The sequence below is a fragment of the Phyllobates terribilis genome, unplaced genomic scaffold (assembly GCF_046119375.1).
Source record: "Phyllobates terribilis strain yellow unplaced genomic scaffold, ASM4611937v1 Scaffold_7__3_contigs__length_470593459, whole genome shotgun sequence".
Classification (NCBI taxonomy): Eukaryota; Metazoa; Chordata; class Amphibia; order Anura; family Dendrobatidae; genus Phyllobates; species Phyllobates terribilis.
The window spans coordinates 54,936,861-54,955,582 of NW_027362767.1; the positions used below are offsets into that span (position 1 = coordinate 54,936,861).

The 18,722-nt window shown below is 42.2% G+C and overlaps 1 protein-coding gene across 2 annotated transcripts in view; it reads left to right on the forward strand.

Moving 5' to 3' along the window:
- MDGA2 (MAM domain containing glycosylphosphatidylinositol anchor 2) overlaps window positions 1-18,722 on the forward strand; it is an 819,067-nt gene that overhangs the window by 636,027 nt on the left and 164,318 nt on the right. For both annotated transcript variants that reach the window (XM_073638570.1, XM_073638571.1), the window contains exon 8: window positions 8,309-8,602. In XM_073638570.1, coding sequence (XP_073494671.1) covers window positions 8,309-8,602 — 294 coding nt within the window. The remainder of the gene's footprint in view (window positions 1-8,308; window positions 8,603-18,722) is intronic.

Consider the following 18,722-nt stretch of genomic DNA (forward strand, 5'->3'; position numbering starts at 1 on the left):
GGTCCCCCGTCATTCAGCTCTGATGCCGACGTCGCCGGGCATCTTGGTTACCATGGTGTAACATGCATCACTTCCAGGAGGATACATTGCATCTTCTTGGAGACGCCGCCTGCTGCCCTTGTTATGATGATGCTTTACCCGTCACTTCCGGTCAAAGAGGAATTACGATTGTCTCTGTGTCATGCCGCAATGCTATTGGCATGTGCCCCCTTTTTAAATCCCTCTTCCTGTACACTCCATTACCCCTTGATAAGGCTAATAGGACTATTAGGGTATTGCAGTATCATGTTGAGCATTATATGATGGCATTATTTTATAGGGACATTATTAGCATTATTATTAGTCACTGTGTATCTCTGCTATTTGGGTATTGTGGTATAATTTTGGGCATTGTATGGTAGTATTACTGAACATTGCGGAGTGTTTTGCGAAGGGGCCACCGTGTGCTCTTATGCACTGTATGGCATTATTATTTTGGCACTGTATAGCTCTGTTATCTACTTATTGCAGCATTATTATGTGAATTGCATGATAGTGCAGAGACTGGGACCACTGTGGACTCTGATATGGCTCGGAAAATGTATATCATAAAGGTCAAAGGGTGGCAGGGATAAAAAAAAAAATGTCTGCTTCTTCTGACAATAGCTCCATCCATCTTTACAGGTTGTGTATGGTATTGTAGCTCTGCAACTTTTTCTTTAGCTATGCTACAAAACCAGACACAATCTCTAGACAGTGTAATGCTGTTTTTGGAAAGAGAAGCCATGTTTTTTTCTAATGTTGGATAACCCCTTTAAAGACTGAAAAAAATAATGTTTGTAGCTTTAGCTGGCTTTTCTATTAACCAACAAAATGTAGGATAGCGAGAAGTAGGGGACAAATGGAAGGGAGTTGGAATGCAGGATCAGACTACACAGAGCGTATTTGTAGTCTGTCGCCATGGAGACACATAGGTCTGCAGTGGAACTGGTGAATTTCCATTAAGTCAGTTTGTAAAATCACTGTTTTCTATCTCAGATACAATGGATCAGTTAACAATATTGGTTACAAAAGTGGACAAAGCCTTAAAAGTATAAATCCTCTCTGCCACAGGGGTCATGTATCATTTAATTTATATGGAAACACGCGCCATTTATACCTGTCTGCATCCTCTTCGGCAAAGAATAATTATTAGAATCAATTAACCTGTCCTGGCCTTCTGACTAATGGATTAAATATGCATCACTTCTGAATTTTTACTTTGTCTTTCCAGTTTTAATAAATGAGCACATAGTTACGTTGCCTTATATATTCACTGTATTCATTAGCGCTGTGCACATTGCCAGGCTATGCTCTGTTTTTTTTGGGGGGGGGTTTTGTAGCGTTTTACAATAATAATTGGTTATTAAAATAAAACAATATAAGCTTGGCGGCAATGTCCTAAGAAAAACTATTTACCCATAATAACAATAAGCCATGTATAAATGCATAAACAATACCGCACAATAGTGACATTTAATAGTGGTTTAATTACGTGTTCAATTTTCATACGGAATTTTCACTTTAAGTGTAAAAGTGACTTTTAGTTGGAATAATAGTATATATATTTTTATATTACAGCTATTTTGACATTTTTACTGTTAGGCCAATCACTGTACAGATCTATACTGCACAGACCAGTAATTCGGTCCTTAAAGGGGGTTTTGCAGAGCATCAAAATTGATGGCCAATCTTAAGAATAAGCCTTTAGTATTGGAATAGTGGAGATAAAATTCACAGAAATTAATTGGCTGGATTGGCGTGGCCCCTTTACTGTTCACACAACGATTTTCACTGTGCCTGGTACTGTAGCTCTGTTCCATTCACGTGACAAAGCTTCAGTACCAGGCACATAAGCAGTTGCATATAACATGTGCCAGGGTAAAAATTGTCCTTTTATTCAGCTCTGGTGAAGGAATGCATTAAATATTGATTGTCTATCTCAAGGATTGGAGATCATTAAAATCCTGGAAAAAAACCCTTTAAGAATAAAGAAAGATATACAATACCTCCCTACAAAAATACATCCAAAACAATAGAGAGGCGATGAATGTGGCTATCACCAGTATTGCTTATCTTGCCTTATAGAAGTGCTTTCCATCTCTGACCTCGGGTAGAGAGAAATGCCATGCTCGTAAAAGGCCAATGCTATTTATGGTAATATTTTCAGCAAAGGGCAAAGCCGACACAGAACAAGTTCTTCCTAAACTGTTCTGTTCAGATGATGAGAAATATCCACTGTTTTAATAAAGACAATATACTCATTTGCTCATATTTATTCCTATTCCTTGGCTGCATGAATATATTTAAAGAAAAAAGATCCCAAATAATACCATTTTTCTTTACGTTGCTTTATTCATGGATTCCCTCGGGAGTAAATTAGCATAAATTAAAATCCTTTTTTTTAAAAAAAAAAAAAAAAGAAGAATTTTCAATTACTGGACAACCCCTTCGTAAAGGGAACCTGTCACCAGATTTTCCCCATATAAAACTAAAAGCACCACCTTGAAGCCCTTTCACAAATCAATCTAGCAATTTGAGTATAAGCCCCCCCTCTTTCGTGGATCCTTGAAAATACCTTATATAATTCTCCCATGCTGTATGTGAATCTACACAGTCCAGTACAATGGGCATCACTGGTCTGTGCTTGGGAACCTCCTCCCTTCCCTAAAAAACTCCCTTCATGCTTTGATAGACGTGGATGATGTCTTCTACATTATCCACCCAGTGCTGCAAATCTTGAACCTGCATCGTTGAAGCACAGTCTTATGTACATGCTTTGCCCTGCCCTGAAAGAACTAATGACTCGAAAGTGAAGCTGGTGCATGCCCATTATAGGATTTTTAACTGCCCCCAGCAGGGCAGGGCAAAGAGCGCCTGTGCAGGTCGGTGCTTCAACTGCATAAGCTGAATATTTACAGTCCTGGGTGGATAATATAGGAGATTTGTCATGGGTATTCCGCAACAGAGAGGGGCCAGGAGACCACAATATCTGGTTTCACTTACTTCTGCACTGATTAGAAGCACTTCACCATCATATTAAACAGAGCAGGTTTTCTCCTTGTAGTTCAGGGGTACCTCATGGTAGTGCAGGGATTACCTGTTCAGTTGAGAGCGCCTGAAGCTTTCCTGCTTTGGTCTCAACTGTTCAGTGTTGGAAACTCCCCTCTGCTGTATATACTTGCCTATGGCACTTAGAGATTGCCAGTGTCAATTTTCATACTGCCCGCTGTTAGGGGGATGGTTGCAACAACTTTATTAAAATGATATGCAACCGAACCCCGGGGTCCGCGGTGAAGCCACGAAGACTGCGGCCGAACATCCACCGGGTAAGCGTGTAAGACAACCAACTTAAAGTGTAAATCCCTCCAGTGTTAACAACACACCTGGACGGGAAAAGGGATTCGCACCATCTCCGTTAACTGCACGAGAGATGTGCCACAAATAATCGTAGCCGTAGTCCTGTTAACTGCACAGAGGCTACGCAGCAGGCGCTAGGGAGTGTGTGTGACTCACGCCGGCATGTACGGGCTCCAGCCGGTGTGGGACAGAATAAATGGACAGCCAGAACTCCTCAGTGTGTGTTGGTGGGTGGGAAAGAGCTGAGGGAGCTTTTGTGGCAACATCAGACCTGTACGGACTGGCACGTCCGGGCCCTAACCTATGTTGTGAAAACAAGCTGGACTTTTGCTTTGTCTGATGTAAGACTGCTTTTTTATGCTGCCAGTGTGAATAGCACACTGAGCTTGGACTGAAAGCCTTTGTGTGCCTCTTTACTGCGTCCCTGCCATTGCTTTCCAGAGCGAATCCCTACTATAAATAAACTTGGAATACATTATATACTTGAAATAAAAATAAATATATGAAAACTTGATATATAATTGTTTTTTAAATGTACTTATTAGAATATATCTAGCAGATGCCTCAGTGAATGCCATCTGTCAGCCATCCATCACCCATAGGCTTCCAGGTTTAGAAAAACCCATATATATATATATATATATATACACAGTATATATATGTAGCACCCCGAGGACTCGGCTGCTACAGGGGTATTGCACCTCGAACCAGAGGTGCGGTATTCCACTCCCGGGTAAGGATGGAGTGTGGAACATAGCTCAGTTAGCTGCATGCACTACACTCACCCCATTTCCGGGGGACAGACCAACGGTACTCCCACCAGATAGATGTGCAGGTACGACAGCTTCTGTCCCTGGCTGGAGTGGGGAGGGGGGAGGAATATCCCAGTGGTGTAGGAGCAGACAGGGGAGGGACTCTGGGCATAGGTAGGAGCCCATTGGGTGCTGATCACCTGGGCTCGGGTGTCAGAGGGAGTATATAAGGTGGGCACCATCTTAGGACAGGGTTAGTTCGGTTCAGCGCAGTCTGGAGGAGAAGAGGAGAGGAGCTCAGCCAGAGAGGGCTGACGGAGCTGTGGCTCAGTCTGTGCCCAGCTCCACAGCCAGGCCTGGAGAGGAGGCCTGAGGCAGAGAGAGAGAGAAAGAAGAAGAAGGAGGAACAGAAACACCAGGAAAGGCCCAGAGACGCAAGAAGAGAGGGAACCCTGAGATCCCACGAGTTAACGGGTGAAGGGTTGGCAGAACAGGGTACCGGATCCCAAACTGGTGGAGGCCAATTATCCTCAGCCAGGAACCGGAGGTCGTGGTCAAGTCTTGGCGCGACCCCTCACCATATCTACCAGGAAGGCATACCACGTATAGGGTCAGGGGAGCCGGGAAAGGTTCCGCCACCAGAAGGCCCGAGGGAGCCGGACAAAGGTGGGTCCCTGGTGGGGACGGCCAGTAGGAAGGAAGAGAGGGGAGCCCTGGACCACGCTCCGGAATTGCCTGGGAGTTAGCCGAGTCCCTCACCTGGTGGGCGCAGCACGGCTCGGGTGGTCCTTACTGCGCACAAGTGACCTGATAAAGAACTGTGAGTAAAGCTGTGAAAACTGCAACCGCACGTCTCAGTGATTCCTTGTCACACCACCACTTCCACCATCATTCCTCCCTGCCTCACTAGCTGCCCTGAGGCTATACCCCTCCCGTTGGGGGTTATACCATCCACGCTGCACCACCGTACCACCGGCCTCAGCGGTCTGCCCTGCAGCGGCGGCTTCATAGCCGCAATCAACGGGTGGCGTAGTCGAACTCTATAACATCTATTAAATTCCGCCACTTAGTTTGACACCCTGGGCACGGACCGGGTCACCGCCACAAGAAGACTACTACCCCCATCGGATCCGGCTCCGGGTATCCCCCGCATGCGCAACGCAGCACAACATGGCCCAGGGGGCGAGTCATATATATATATATATATATATATATATATATATATATATATATATATATATATATATATCCAGTACAGACCAAAAGTTTGGACACACCTTCTCATTTAAAGATTTTTCTGTATTTTCATGACTATGAAAATTGTACATTCACACTGAAGGCATCAAAACTATGAATTAACACATGTGGAATTATATACTTAACAAAAAAGTGTGAAACAACTGAAAATATGTCTTATATTCTAGGTTCTTCAAAGTAGCCACCTTTTGCTTTGATGACTGCTTTGCACACTCTTGGCATTCTCTTGATGAGCTTCAAGAGGTAGTCACCGGAAATGGTTTTCACTTCACAGGTGTGCCCTGTCAGGTTTAATAAGTGGGATTTCTTGCCTTATAAATGGGGTTGGGACCATCAGTTGTGTTGTGCAGAAGTCTGGTGGATACATTGGATATCCTACATTGCAACCTTTCATCAATTTTTCTCTGCTGTCTATATCCAGGGAGATTAATTACAGTGCCATGGGTTGTAAACTTCTTGATTATGTTGCATACTGTAGACAAAGGACAAGATGATGTCGGGAGATGGACTTGTAACCTTGAGATTGTTGTTTCAAAAACTTGGTTCTCAAGTCCTCAGACAGTTCTCTTCTCTTTCTGATCTCACACTTTTTTGTTAAGTATATAATTCCACATGTGTTAATTCATAGTTTTGATGCCTTCAGTGTGAATGTACAATTTTCAAAGTCATGAAAATACAGAAAAATCTTTAAATGAGAAGGTGTGTCCAAACTTTTGGTTTGTACTGTATATATACACACATATACATTTTTTTTGTACTGTATTGCTGTGATTGATTTCTTTGGATGATGCCATCTATCATACCCTTGGCTCGCAAAGGAAACAAATATTTTTACCGGATGGCTCAAGATTGCATTGAATTTGTATCAAGACAACTGCGCAATTCAAGAAACGTTATCGACGGATGCATGGATGTGAATTAGGTTTCCTTTACTCATTTTTAAACAATTAAATAACAAGGATAGATATGTTTGTTCTCTTTTTACTTTATTTTATCTGCAGTCACATCTTACTTGATGCTAATACATCAGTATGGACAGAAACGTTTTCTGCATCTTTTTAATTCTATAATATGGCGGCCAGTTACATGCATTCACGCTGAGTTTGTTGATGGTTCGGCTTCTGTGCAGTATGTGAGAATGAAATAGTTATGCAGCAGCAGCACCTGCTGGGAAAGAGACGATGAAGCAGTTACAAGAAGCCAAGAACGTTCTACGCTATGCTTTTTATATACATGAAAACCCCTCTGCACAAAACCTTTGCTCATGCACCAGCTGATTTTCCAGTCACTGACCCATGCTTTCTGTACATAGCAAATGCTTAAGGCTAAATTCTAATATTAACTCATCAGCTTCATTCAAATAACACAAAATGATTTTTTTTTTTTGCTTTTTTTTTATTTCTAAATCAGACCGTTGTCCAATGCTTTACAAGGAATGTGTCGTCAGAAAATGACCAATTGTTTAAAGCAGGTTTTAGTGTTAAATGTATTTTCTAAACATTTTTGGCAATGTTTTTTTCCCCAATATATCAGAGTCTTTATTCAAAATAATTATTGGAAATCTTGTAAATTTCACACTGGCCATCGAGGTCTTTTTAAAGTTTAATTTTATGTCATTTTAGGAAATTTACATGTACATTAGCAGCAATAGACTGACCCTGATCTTCTGTATTAAAGCATCTAATGAGCGTGTGCAAAGATCATTGTGAAGAGAGGAGGAGCTGTGACATCACCATTTGTGATTGGTGGATTCTTTATCCGCTGTTTAAAGAGGTGTTACCGGTCAATGTAAAGCCAACGATGATGCCGGCTCTTGCAAATCATGTTATTACACCCTCAGGGGCGTGACATTATTAGTGGGATGACTAAGATGGGTAAAACCCCTTGACTAGTCTGACACTAATTAGCATATTTCAAATGAATTTATAATTTTTTTTCCTAATATAGTGTAATGAAACAAAGTGCAAAGGGCTTTTTAGTGATTAACTAAGTTAATTAACTGTTGGGGATTAACTAAGAATAAATACATGGTGGCGGTTTAGGGGTGGGGGTGCAGTTAGGTTCTATTTAATAAAAGATGAACCATACTGTGGCCCCAGAATATCACAAGACACTCACCCCCTGACATTCCCGTGGCAGATTTTATCATCTGCCTTGGACTCTCCTGCTTAGACTCCTGACGCAGATGGTCCTATGACTTCATTGCACCACTTGGGTGATTCAGAAGGCACCAAATGAGCCAAGAATGACTCCCCGCATCTATGCTGACATATTCAATCAAAAGAATGTTTTAAAAATGCAGATACATTTGATTCAAAAGGAGTATGAATAGATCAGGGTCCATATTCTGCCCAGTTCTGCAAATCGGCTTTTATTGTGACCTTGAAATACCGCGAAGAACTGGCTATGCCCCACTTTTGGGTTCCATATTGAGACAAGCATAGATCACAACCTAAAGTAAAAATTGGACTTGTTAGGTTAGCTACTAGCTAGCATTTAATTCTGAATTACCACCACATTTTTTATTTTTTTCAAAAAGATTTTTTGGAAGTTTTGAATTTTGAAGGTAGACTTAAGTCCATCGAGTTCAACCTATAGCCCAACATGTGGATCCAGATGAAGGCAAAAATGTAATGGTTTGTAATCAGCAAGCACCCTATCTAGTCAATCCAGTACTTAGCGATTATCGTGACGCACAAAGGTGACCTAAAATAAAGCAACAGAGAGCAGCGCTGTAGCGAAGAAGCTCCAAGTCTTACAGTGATACAATACATGAAACCAACCAGGCCATCATGTCCTTTGCACGTACATAATATTTACCCAAATGTTTAATTTTTACTGAATCTAAAATTAAACTAAACATTTTTCCAAAAGTAAAAAAAAAATCTAATTCTTACTTTACTTTCTTTCTTTCATTTTAGTTCCACCAAATCTCACAGTTCCAAAAGGCAAATCCCCTATGGTGGCCAGAGAAGGAGATACCATAGAACTGCAGTGTCAAGTATCTGGAAAGCCTAAGCCAATTATCATGTGGTCAAGAGCTGATAAAGAAGTGCCGATGCCCGATGGATCGATGCAGATGGAGAGTTATGATGGAATATTAAGGATAGTCAATGTATCCCGAGAAATGACGGGAACCTACAGGTGTCAGACCAGTCAATACAATGGATTTAATGTCAAGCCCAGAGAAGCTTTGGTTCAGCTGATTGTGCAATGTGAGTACAAAGGGTCGCAACCGTGATTTCTCTTTTTACGATGTTCACATTGTTGTGAAGAATTACCTGTCAATTCTGATTAGAGACACAGAGACATCTTTCTAAACTGAAAGGGGAAACCCAATTCATTGTATGAAAAATAGAAACCTTCGGTAACCTATTAGACGATGAAAGTTTGGTAACGTAGAAATTAACTTGTTTTCAGCTTTGCTTATTGTTTCTGGTTCTATTAAACATATTCATCACTGATTTACAATTTGTTGTACAATCGGGATGAGACTAGCCCACCACCACTGTACCAGCGCCATGTCGACAGTACCAAAGACAAACCCATTTGGAGATGTCTTTGGATCCAATCACTTGCAATAATGCTTTGAGCCACCTAAAATCTGTTCAACCTCATTGATGATATTTCCTGTTATGCAGTTGCCCAGAAAATACTTGTGTAACACTCTGAGATCTCCTAGGACTGTATCCAAAAACAGACATATTTCCATGATGTTTGCATGAACACACAGTTCTCAAAAAACACGGACTAAAATTGGTATGTGTTCTATGCATGAAATTCACAGATAGACCGCATATGTAAAAAACGGATGAAAACCTTAGCAATGTCCAAGTTACCTCAAAATACATAACTATAGGTAAACAGAGCACAGGATTCACACCTTCTCAGACACACTAGCCTTGATATCTGTATTTGTCTTCAGTAGGAAGAATAGGACTAAGATAATTATTAAAAATTAAAATAATTGGTATATTTAAGGTGCTTTACGGCAGTGCATCATGGATCAATTTACAGTCACACAGACTCTGCAGCTCCTGCACCTCTTCATCTGAATCTCCTACATCTCTTGAATTTACGTATTATTATTCACACACTGAGACTGCCACTTCCATTTTCTATGTTCTTCAGCACTGCAGTAGCACACCACACTTTGATTTAGGTCTTTCTATCCCTATCTGTAATGAAAACCTGTGCGCTCTGACCTCCTACTCCTAGGATGTAAAAGCCTAAAATGCTTTCCCTGCCTCAACTTTTATAGTGGCTGTGATTGTCCCCCTTGATTGACTTCTCTAGACCATGTGATGTAATAGCTGCCAGTAATTATGGGGAAGCCCACACGGCCGCACGTGACGCCATGCTAGCATGCTCTCCTTCTGAAGGAATCTGCAGCAAAGTTTGAAATGGCGTTGGGCATTCTTGTTTAGCAATTCATGTGAATTATATTGTTCGAATCAACCAGGACCTGCAAATTTAATAAAATTCAGCTTGAAGTTGATATGCAGAGGATTGATTCGATCATCTGTATAGTACAATATTAATAACAAACTTTGTCATGCAAAGTGGACATGTTCAGGCTCTACATACATGACATTCATAAAAATTTCCTATTAGTGATGAGTGAGCGTGCTCGTTTAACCCTGGTGCTTTCCCAGTATCTTCGGCGTGCTCGTATATTAATTTCGAGTCCCTGCATCTGTATGATTTATGACTGTTAGTCAGCCTCAACACATGTGAGGATTCCCTAACAAACAGACAATCTCTGCATGTGTTGAGGCTGACTAACAGCCATAAATCATGCAGACGCAGGGGCTCGAACTTAATATACGAGCATGCCAAAGATACTTGGAAAGCGTGCTCGGCGAAAGGGTTAAACAGGCACGCTCGCTCATCACTACTTCCTATCTTTTTTGTTTCTGCTTTTAAGGGTCTTCATAGACTAATGTCCTCTGAACCCTATGATTTTTTCAGGACCAGCCTGCCAACCATCTAACATGTATGGGGTAGAGGCGTCCTAACTCTCCCAAAAAGTGTGACGTTAGAGGAAAGAAGGATCAGGCATGTTGTATTTTTATGCCTGATCTTTGATTCCTGCGTGGGACAAGTTGCAGCCAGAGATGTCTGGCAGTGATTGACTCCACTTTCCCCATCACATGCACGCTTGGACAAAGTGAGTGTACATGTCTATGTGGGTTCAACAGAGATAGCTGTCGACCATATAAGCTGATCAAAAGCGTATGGGTACATTAACACAAATTATTTGTAGGATGCTTTATCATTTCAGCAAGTTCGTATTTAAAGGAATTCATCATCTTAACTTAATACACTGTGTTATGCCTACTGCAAAGCCTGAGAGGGCGGAGCATCACTAACATCCTTTGTGCTCAGTAAGTCATGCACCGCCTCCTAATTTTAGGTTCGGTTCTGACTCCGGGCTCCCCTGACACTCATGTGACTAAAGAGTCCACTGTGCTCTGCTAAGAATAGACCATCAATTTTCTAATCCTGGAAAATCCCTTTAATTTCTAGTATGCGGGAAAATATTTATACCTTTATGTGGTCTTTTAACGTACAAAAAGTGTTAAAGCGTAAATATTATTTATTGTGGTTTTATAAAATATGTGAATACTTATTTTTTTCTTGTAATATTGAAAAATCCGTAATAGTCGACAACCAAAGAAAAAATAAGAAAAAGAAAATTGATATGTGGTCCTTTGGACTAAAGTTACCAAGCTAAAGTAGTTGAAAAAAATCAATGATTTTCTTTTATTTTATTGGCATTTATCTCGTTTGTTACATCTTAAACTTTATTTACTTCTGCTCTTTTATATTCTAGCTGAGTTTTTGTTAGCAAACAATTGCCTGAGAAATGACTCTTTCTAAATTCCTGCAGCGTAATTAACAAAAGAATAACCTATTAGAAAGTTCAAGCTTAGATCATTCCATGTTTTGTACATATGTCACAGGCAATTAGCACCAGACATTAGTTTTCTACAAGATTGATATTCGCTGCATCAGCTCAGTTCCTTATCCAAATTCCAAAAAAAAAAGAAAACACAATTCACTTGCAGAATGGATTTATAATGATGCAATTTTTCTCTAAAAAAGACTAATTGAAGTCTATTGTATGGTATTATTTTCAACTTAAAGGTGATCTTTCATCAATTTTTTTTACTCCATCTGAGAGTAGCATAATGTAGAGGCAGAAACCCTGATTCCAGCGATGTATCACTTACTGCGCTGCTTGCTGTAGTTTTGATAAAAATCACTGTTTTTCTGCAGCAGATTTACCAGTTCTCTGAGTGCTGAGCTCTGTATAACTCCGCCCCCACCACTGATTGGCAGCTTTATGTGTTTAGGCTGCCAATCAGTGGTGGGGGCGGGGTTTGGCTGTATGACAGCAGTTTACTAGTCCTCTAGTGATGATCTCTTGCTGATAAAACAGTGATTTTATCAAAATTACACTAAGAAGCCCAGTGTGTGACATCACTGGAATCAGCGTCTCTGCTTCTACATTATACTACTCTCAGATTAGGTGGTAAAAACCTGGTGACAGAATCCCTTTAAGCATTTATTATATTTTAATGTATTTAATTTATTGATGTTTATAATTGTTTAGAGCTTTACATCACCCCAATAATAATTTCATTATTTTGTCAAGATAAATTGCATTTCTGTATTTTTCACACAGGTTATTAAGTAGGTGTTAAATGTGGAGTTTGAACATCTCCTTGGTGGGAAAATTAATCCTTTTATTTTTAGTTATTATAATTGTTTTAAACATTTTTTTTAGATCAGGATTAATGAACCTCATATAAATTTATTAGCTTAAAGAGGACCGATCACTCGCCATAAATTTCTAATTTTATCTGATTTAAATTCTGTTGTTATCCTGAATCCGGCATTGTTTTTTCTCTTTTCGTGCAACTCTCGGTTTCCTGGTTTATAAAATATGGCAAGTGACAAAACCCTTTTAAAAAGCAATTTGTAAGAATAAGCATGCAGTAAATTTGGAACTGTAAAGTTATATTGACATGTGGGATTCTACACTTTTTTTTTTTTGCTGTATTTTCATTATTTTTTTTTTAACGACAGCAAATATTTTTCTGTCGGTGTTGCAGTAAGCTGCGCTAGACACACCGTACCTCATGTCTTTGAAAAACTGCAAAAAAGTTACTCATGTTAGCTGATCAGATTGACAGACCTTACGTAACATTCCATTTGTGCAGAAAACCCATACTGGGAACTGAAAAAAATGCATATAGTTAAAGGGAAGCTGTCATGTGGAAAATGGTATCGGATCTGCAGATAGGATGTTATAGAAGGTTCATATACATCAGGTTGATATAGATTTTTCTAGGAAAAGGTTCAGTAAAACTTGCATTTTATTCATTGACATCCCTGGTATTTTCATGGATATGAGTCTAGTGGGCGGCCCTGCTCAGTAATTGACAGCTATCCCTGCATACACATACAGGGAAAACTATCAATCACAGAATAGGACCGCCCACTGGACTCTTATGTATAGGAGTCCGGTGAGCAGTCTTACTCAATGAATAACAGCTTTCTCTGTATCGACAGTCATACATCGAAGATTGTAATCGCTTAATTAGAGGCGCCCACTGGACTCCTATATGTATAAGTCCAGTGGGAGGTCCTCAGTAACTTACAGTCTTTCCTGTATTACTGTGAATGCAGGGATAGCTGTCAATCAATGAGTAAGACTACTTACTGGACTCCTATGCATAAGAGTCCAGTGGGCTGTCCTATTCACTAATTGACAGTCTTCCCTGTTTTCCATTGCATGGAAGATCACCCACTAGACTCATATCCATACAATTCCATACAGGGAAGACTGACAATAAATGAATGGGACCGGCCACTGGACTCTTAGGCATAGGAGTCCAGTGAGTGGTTGTACTTAGTGATCGACAGCTAACCTGCATGCACAGTAATATAGGAAAGACTGTCAGTCACTGAGTAGGCTCTCCCATTGGACTCTTACACATAGGAGTCGAGTGAGCACCTCTTATTTGGTGATTATAGTCATTCCTGTATGACTGTACATGCAGAGATAGCTGCCAATCACTGAGTAAAACCACTCACTGAACTCCTATGCCTAGTCCAGTGGGCGGTCCTATTAATTTATTGACAGTCTTCCCTGTATGGCATTGTATGGATATGAGTCTAGTGGGTGGTCCTGCATACAATGGAAAAAAGGGAAGACTGTCAATCACTGAATAGGACTGCCAACTGGACTCTTATGCATAGGAGTCTAGTGAGAAGTCTTAATCATTGATTGGCAGTTATCCCTGCATGCACAGTAATACAGGAAAGACTGTCAGTCATGAGAAGGACCTCCCATTGGACTCTTATGCATAGCAGTCCAGTGAGCACTTCTTATTTCATGATTATAGTCTTCCCTTTATGTACAGTGAGGGAAATAAGCATTTGATCCCTTGCTGTTTTTGTAAGTTTGCCCCGTCTATAATTTTAAGGGTAGGTTAATTTTAACATTGAGAGATAGAATATCCCCAAAAAATCAAGAAAATCACATTGTATAAATTAGATAAATTTATTTTCATTTTGCAGTGAGAAATAAGTATCTGATCCCCTACAAACCATTATGAGTTCTGGCTCCTACAGACCAGTTAGATGCTCCTAATCAACTCATTACTTGCATTAAAGACAGTTGTCTTACATGGTCACCTGTATAAAAGAATCCTGTCCACAGACTCAATTAATCAGTCATACTCTAACCTCTACAACATGGGCAAGACCAAAGAGCTTTCTAAGGATGACAGGGACAAGATCATAGACAAAGCTGGAATGGGCTACAAAACCATAAGTAAGACGCTGGGTGAGAAGTAGTGTTGAGCCACCCCCGTAGTGTTCGGGTTCGGTTCGGTTCGTCGAACACTGGGATGTTCGAGGAACTGTTCGTCGAACTGTTCGTCGAACACCTTAGAACACCGTTAAAACCAATGGCAGGCAAACAAAAACACATAGAAACACATAGAAAACACCTTCAAAGGTGTCCAAAAGCTGACAAACTGCTCAGAAGACGCTTTCTTTAAAAAAGCCGGCCGGCAATTCAGCAGCGGCATACACCGGTACCCGACAATTTAGACAAGAAGGAATAGAGCCTCACACATAGATTAGATAGATAGAAACATGTCAGTCACATATATATGAAGTACAGTGACAGTGTTCCTTACTGTACTTGTCATTTAGTGTAAAGGATTTATTAAAAAATATAATAGTGTTTTCATGCACTGTCTCTTTAAAAAAGCCGGCCGGCAATTCAGCATCTGTACCCGACAATTTATAACAGACAGAATAGAGCTTCACACATAGATTAGATAGATAGAAACATGTCAGTCACATATATATGAAGTACAGTGATAGTGTTGGTTACTGTACTTGTCATTTAGTATTAAAATAAAGGATTTATTATTAAAAAAAATTGGCGTCGGGTTCCCCTTAATTTTAGTCTCTAGCGGAGGTTAAGCAGACAGCTGGGGCAGATGTTTGAAGCCTGGGAAGGGGGTAATACCCACGGAGCTTCCCAGGCTACTAATATGAGCCCCCAGCTGAATACATAGCCTTTACTAGCTATTAAAATGGGGGACCCCCCCAAAAAAATGACGTGGGGTCCCCCCTAATTTAATAGCTAGCAAAGGCTAGGCAGACAGCTGGGGGCTGATATTAATAGCCCAGGAAGGGAGCCATGAATATTGGCCCCCTCCCAGGCTAGAAACACCAGCCGTCAGCCGCCCCAGAAATGGCGCATTCATAGGATGCGCCAATTCTGGCACTTAGCCTCGCTCTTCCACGCTGCCCTGTAGCGGTGGCAGGGGGTAATAGGGCTGGGGTTGATGTCAGCTTATAATGCCAGCTGACATCAAGCCCAGGTTAGTAATGGAGAGGCGTCTATAAGACACCCCCATTACTAACCCCATAGTCAAAGTTAAAAGAAAACACAAACACCCAGAATAAAGTCCTTTAATTGAAATAAAGACACAATCCTTTATTGTTCTAAATTAAACCATACTTACCATCACGCCCATTCCAGCTGAAGCCAACGATCTCCTGCAATAAAAGAAAAATATTAAAGCAACATCATCCTTACCTTTCCATGGTTCCCACGACAGCTTCAGCTCTGCTACATCGAGATGACAGGCTGGACCGCAGCAGAAAGCTGCCATCCAGCCTGTCATCCCGCAGACACTGAGAAGCGCAGGCATGCTTGCGCTCTGCAGTGTCAGGCTGTGACGGCATAAAGATGAAACGAGTTCATGTCCAATGAACTCGGCGCACCTCATGCACGTCACTGACAGCGTGGGAAAATTCTCACGCTGAAGCGCTGAGTGCAGGAGAATTCTCCCACGCTGTCAGTGACGTGCATAAGGTGAGCTCATGTCCAATGAACTCAGCTCACCTCCTGCACGTCACTGACAGCGTGGGAGAATTCTCCTGCACTCAGCGCTTCAGTGTGAGAATTCTCCCACGCTGAAGCGCTGAGTGCAGGAGAATTTTCCCACGCTGTCAGTGACGTGCATAAGGTGAGCTCATGTCCAATGAACTCAGCTCACCTCCTGCACGTCACTGACAGCGTGGGAGAATTCTCCTGCACTCAGCGCTTCAGTGTGAGAATTCTCCCACGCTGAAGCGCTGAGTGCAGGAGAATTTTCCCACGCTGTCAGTGACGTGCATGAGGTGAGCCGAGATCATTGGACATTAACTCGGCTCATCTGGATGCCCTCACAGAGAGACACTGTGGAGCGCAAGCAAGCCTGCGCTTCTCAGTGTCTGCGGGATGACAGGCTGGATGGCAGCGTTCTGCTGCGGTCCAGCCTGTCATCTCGATGTAGCAGAGCTGAAGCTGTCATGGGAAACATGGAAAGGTAAGGATGATGTTGCTTTATTATTTTTCTTTTATTTCAGGAGATCGTTGGCTTCAGCTGGAATGGGCGTGACGGTAAGTATGGTTTAATTTAGAACAATAAAGAATTGTGTGTTTATTTCAATTAAAGGACTTTTTTCTGGGTGTTGTGTTTTTTTTAAATACTTTACTAGAAATTCATGGTGGTCATGTCTAATATTGGCGTGACCCCATGAATTTTGGGCTTAGGGCCAGCTGATAATGCCAAGCTGGCCCTAACCCCTTTATTACCCAGTGAGCCACCGCATCAGGGCCCTGGATGAGTTGGGTACAGCGCCAGAAGATGGCGCTTCTATGAACGCGCCATTCTCCGGGGTGGCTGCGGACTGCAATTTGCAGCGGGGGTGGCCCAGAAAGCTTGGGCCTCCCTACGCTGCGGATTCCAGCCCCCAGCTGCATAGTTGTACCTGGCTGGACACAAAAACAGGGCGAAGCCCCACGTCAATTTTCTTTAAATTATTTCATGAAATAATTAAGAAAAAAAGGGCTTCCCTATAGTGTTGTGTCCGGCCAGGTACAAATAGGCAGCTGGTGGTTGGGGGCAGCCCGTTCCTGCCTGCTGCACCTGACTGGACACAAATATAGTGCGAAGCCCCACGTCAATTTTTTTTTAATTATTTCATGAATTTCCTGAAATAATTAAAAAAAATTGAAGTGGGGCTTCGCACTATATTTGTGTCCAGCCAGGTACAGCAGGCAGGAACGGGCTGCCCCCAACCACCAGCTGACTATTTGTACCTGGCCGGACACAACAATATAGGGAAGGCCTTTTTTTCTTAATTATTTCATGAATTTCATGAAATAATTAAAAAAAAAATACGTGGGGCTTCGCCCTATTTTTGTGTCCAGCCAGGTACAACTATGCAGCTGGGGGCTGGAATCTGCAGCGCAGGGAGGCCCAAGCTTTCTGGGCCCCCCCCCTGCTGCAAATTGCAGTCCGCAGCCACCCCGGAAAATGGCGCGTTCATAGAAGCGCCATCTTCTGGCGCTGTACCCAACTCATCCAGGGCCCTGGTGCGGTGGCTCACTGGGTAATAAAGGGGTTAGGGCCAGCTTGGTATTATCAGCTGGCCCCAAGCCCAAAATTCATGGGGTCACGCCAGTATTAGACATGACCGCCATGAATTTCTAGTAAAGTATTTAAAAAAAACACAACACCCAGAATAAAGTCCTTTAATTGAAATAAACACACAATTCTTTATTGTTCTAAATTAAACCATACTTACCATCACGCCCATTCCAGCTGAAGCCAACGATCTCCTGTAATAAAAATAAAATAATAAAGCAACCTCATCCTTACCTTTCCATGGTTCCCACGACAGCTTCAGCTCTGCTACATCGAGATGACAGGCTGGACCGCAGCAGAACGCCGCCATCCAGCCTGTCATCCCGCAGACACTGAGAAGAGCAGGCATGCTTGCGCTCCACATTGTCTCTCTGTGACGGCATAAAGATGAGCCGAGGTCATGTCCAATGAACTCGGCTCACCTCATGCACGTCACTTACAGCGTGGGAGAATTCTCACGCTGAAGTGCTGAGTGCAGGAGAATTCTCCCACGCTGTCAGTGACGTGCATGAGGTGAGCTCATGTCCAATGAACTCAGCTCACCTCATGCACCTCACTGACAGCGTGGGAAAATTCTCACGCTGAAGTGCTGAGTGCAGGAGAATTCTCCCACGCTGTCAGTGACGTGCATGAGGTGAGCCGAGTTCATTGGACATGACCTCGGCTCATCTTTATGCCGTCACAGAGAGACAATGTGGAGCGCAAGCATGCCTGCTCTTCTCAGTGTCTGCGGGATGACAGGCTGGATGGCGGCGTTCTGCTGCGGTCCAGCCTGTCATCTCGATGTAGCAGAGCTGAAGCTGTCGTGGGAACCATGGAAAGGTAAGGATGAGGTTGCTTTATTATTTTATTTTTATTACAGGAGATCGTTGGCTTCAGCTGGAATGGGCGTGATGGTAAGTATGGTTTAATTTAGAACAATAAAGAATTGTGTCTTTATTTCAATTAAAGGACTTTATTCTGGGTGTTTGTGTTTTTTTTAACTTTGACTATGGGGTTAGTAATGGGGGTGTCTTATAGACGCCTCTCCATTACTAACCTGGGCTTGATGTCAGCTGGCATTATAAGCTGACATCAACCCCAGCCCTATTACCCCACTGCCACCGCTACAGGGCAGTGGGAAGAGCGAGGCTAAGTGCCAGAATTGGCGCATCCTATGGATGCGCCATTTCTGGGGCGGCTGACGGCTGGTGTTTCTAGCCTGGGAGGGGGCCAATATTCATGGCTCCCTTCCTGGGCTATTAATATCAGCCCCCAGCTGTCTGCCTAGCCTTTGCTAGCTATTAAATTAGGGGGGACCCCACGTCATTTTTTTGGGGGGGTC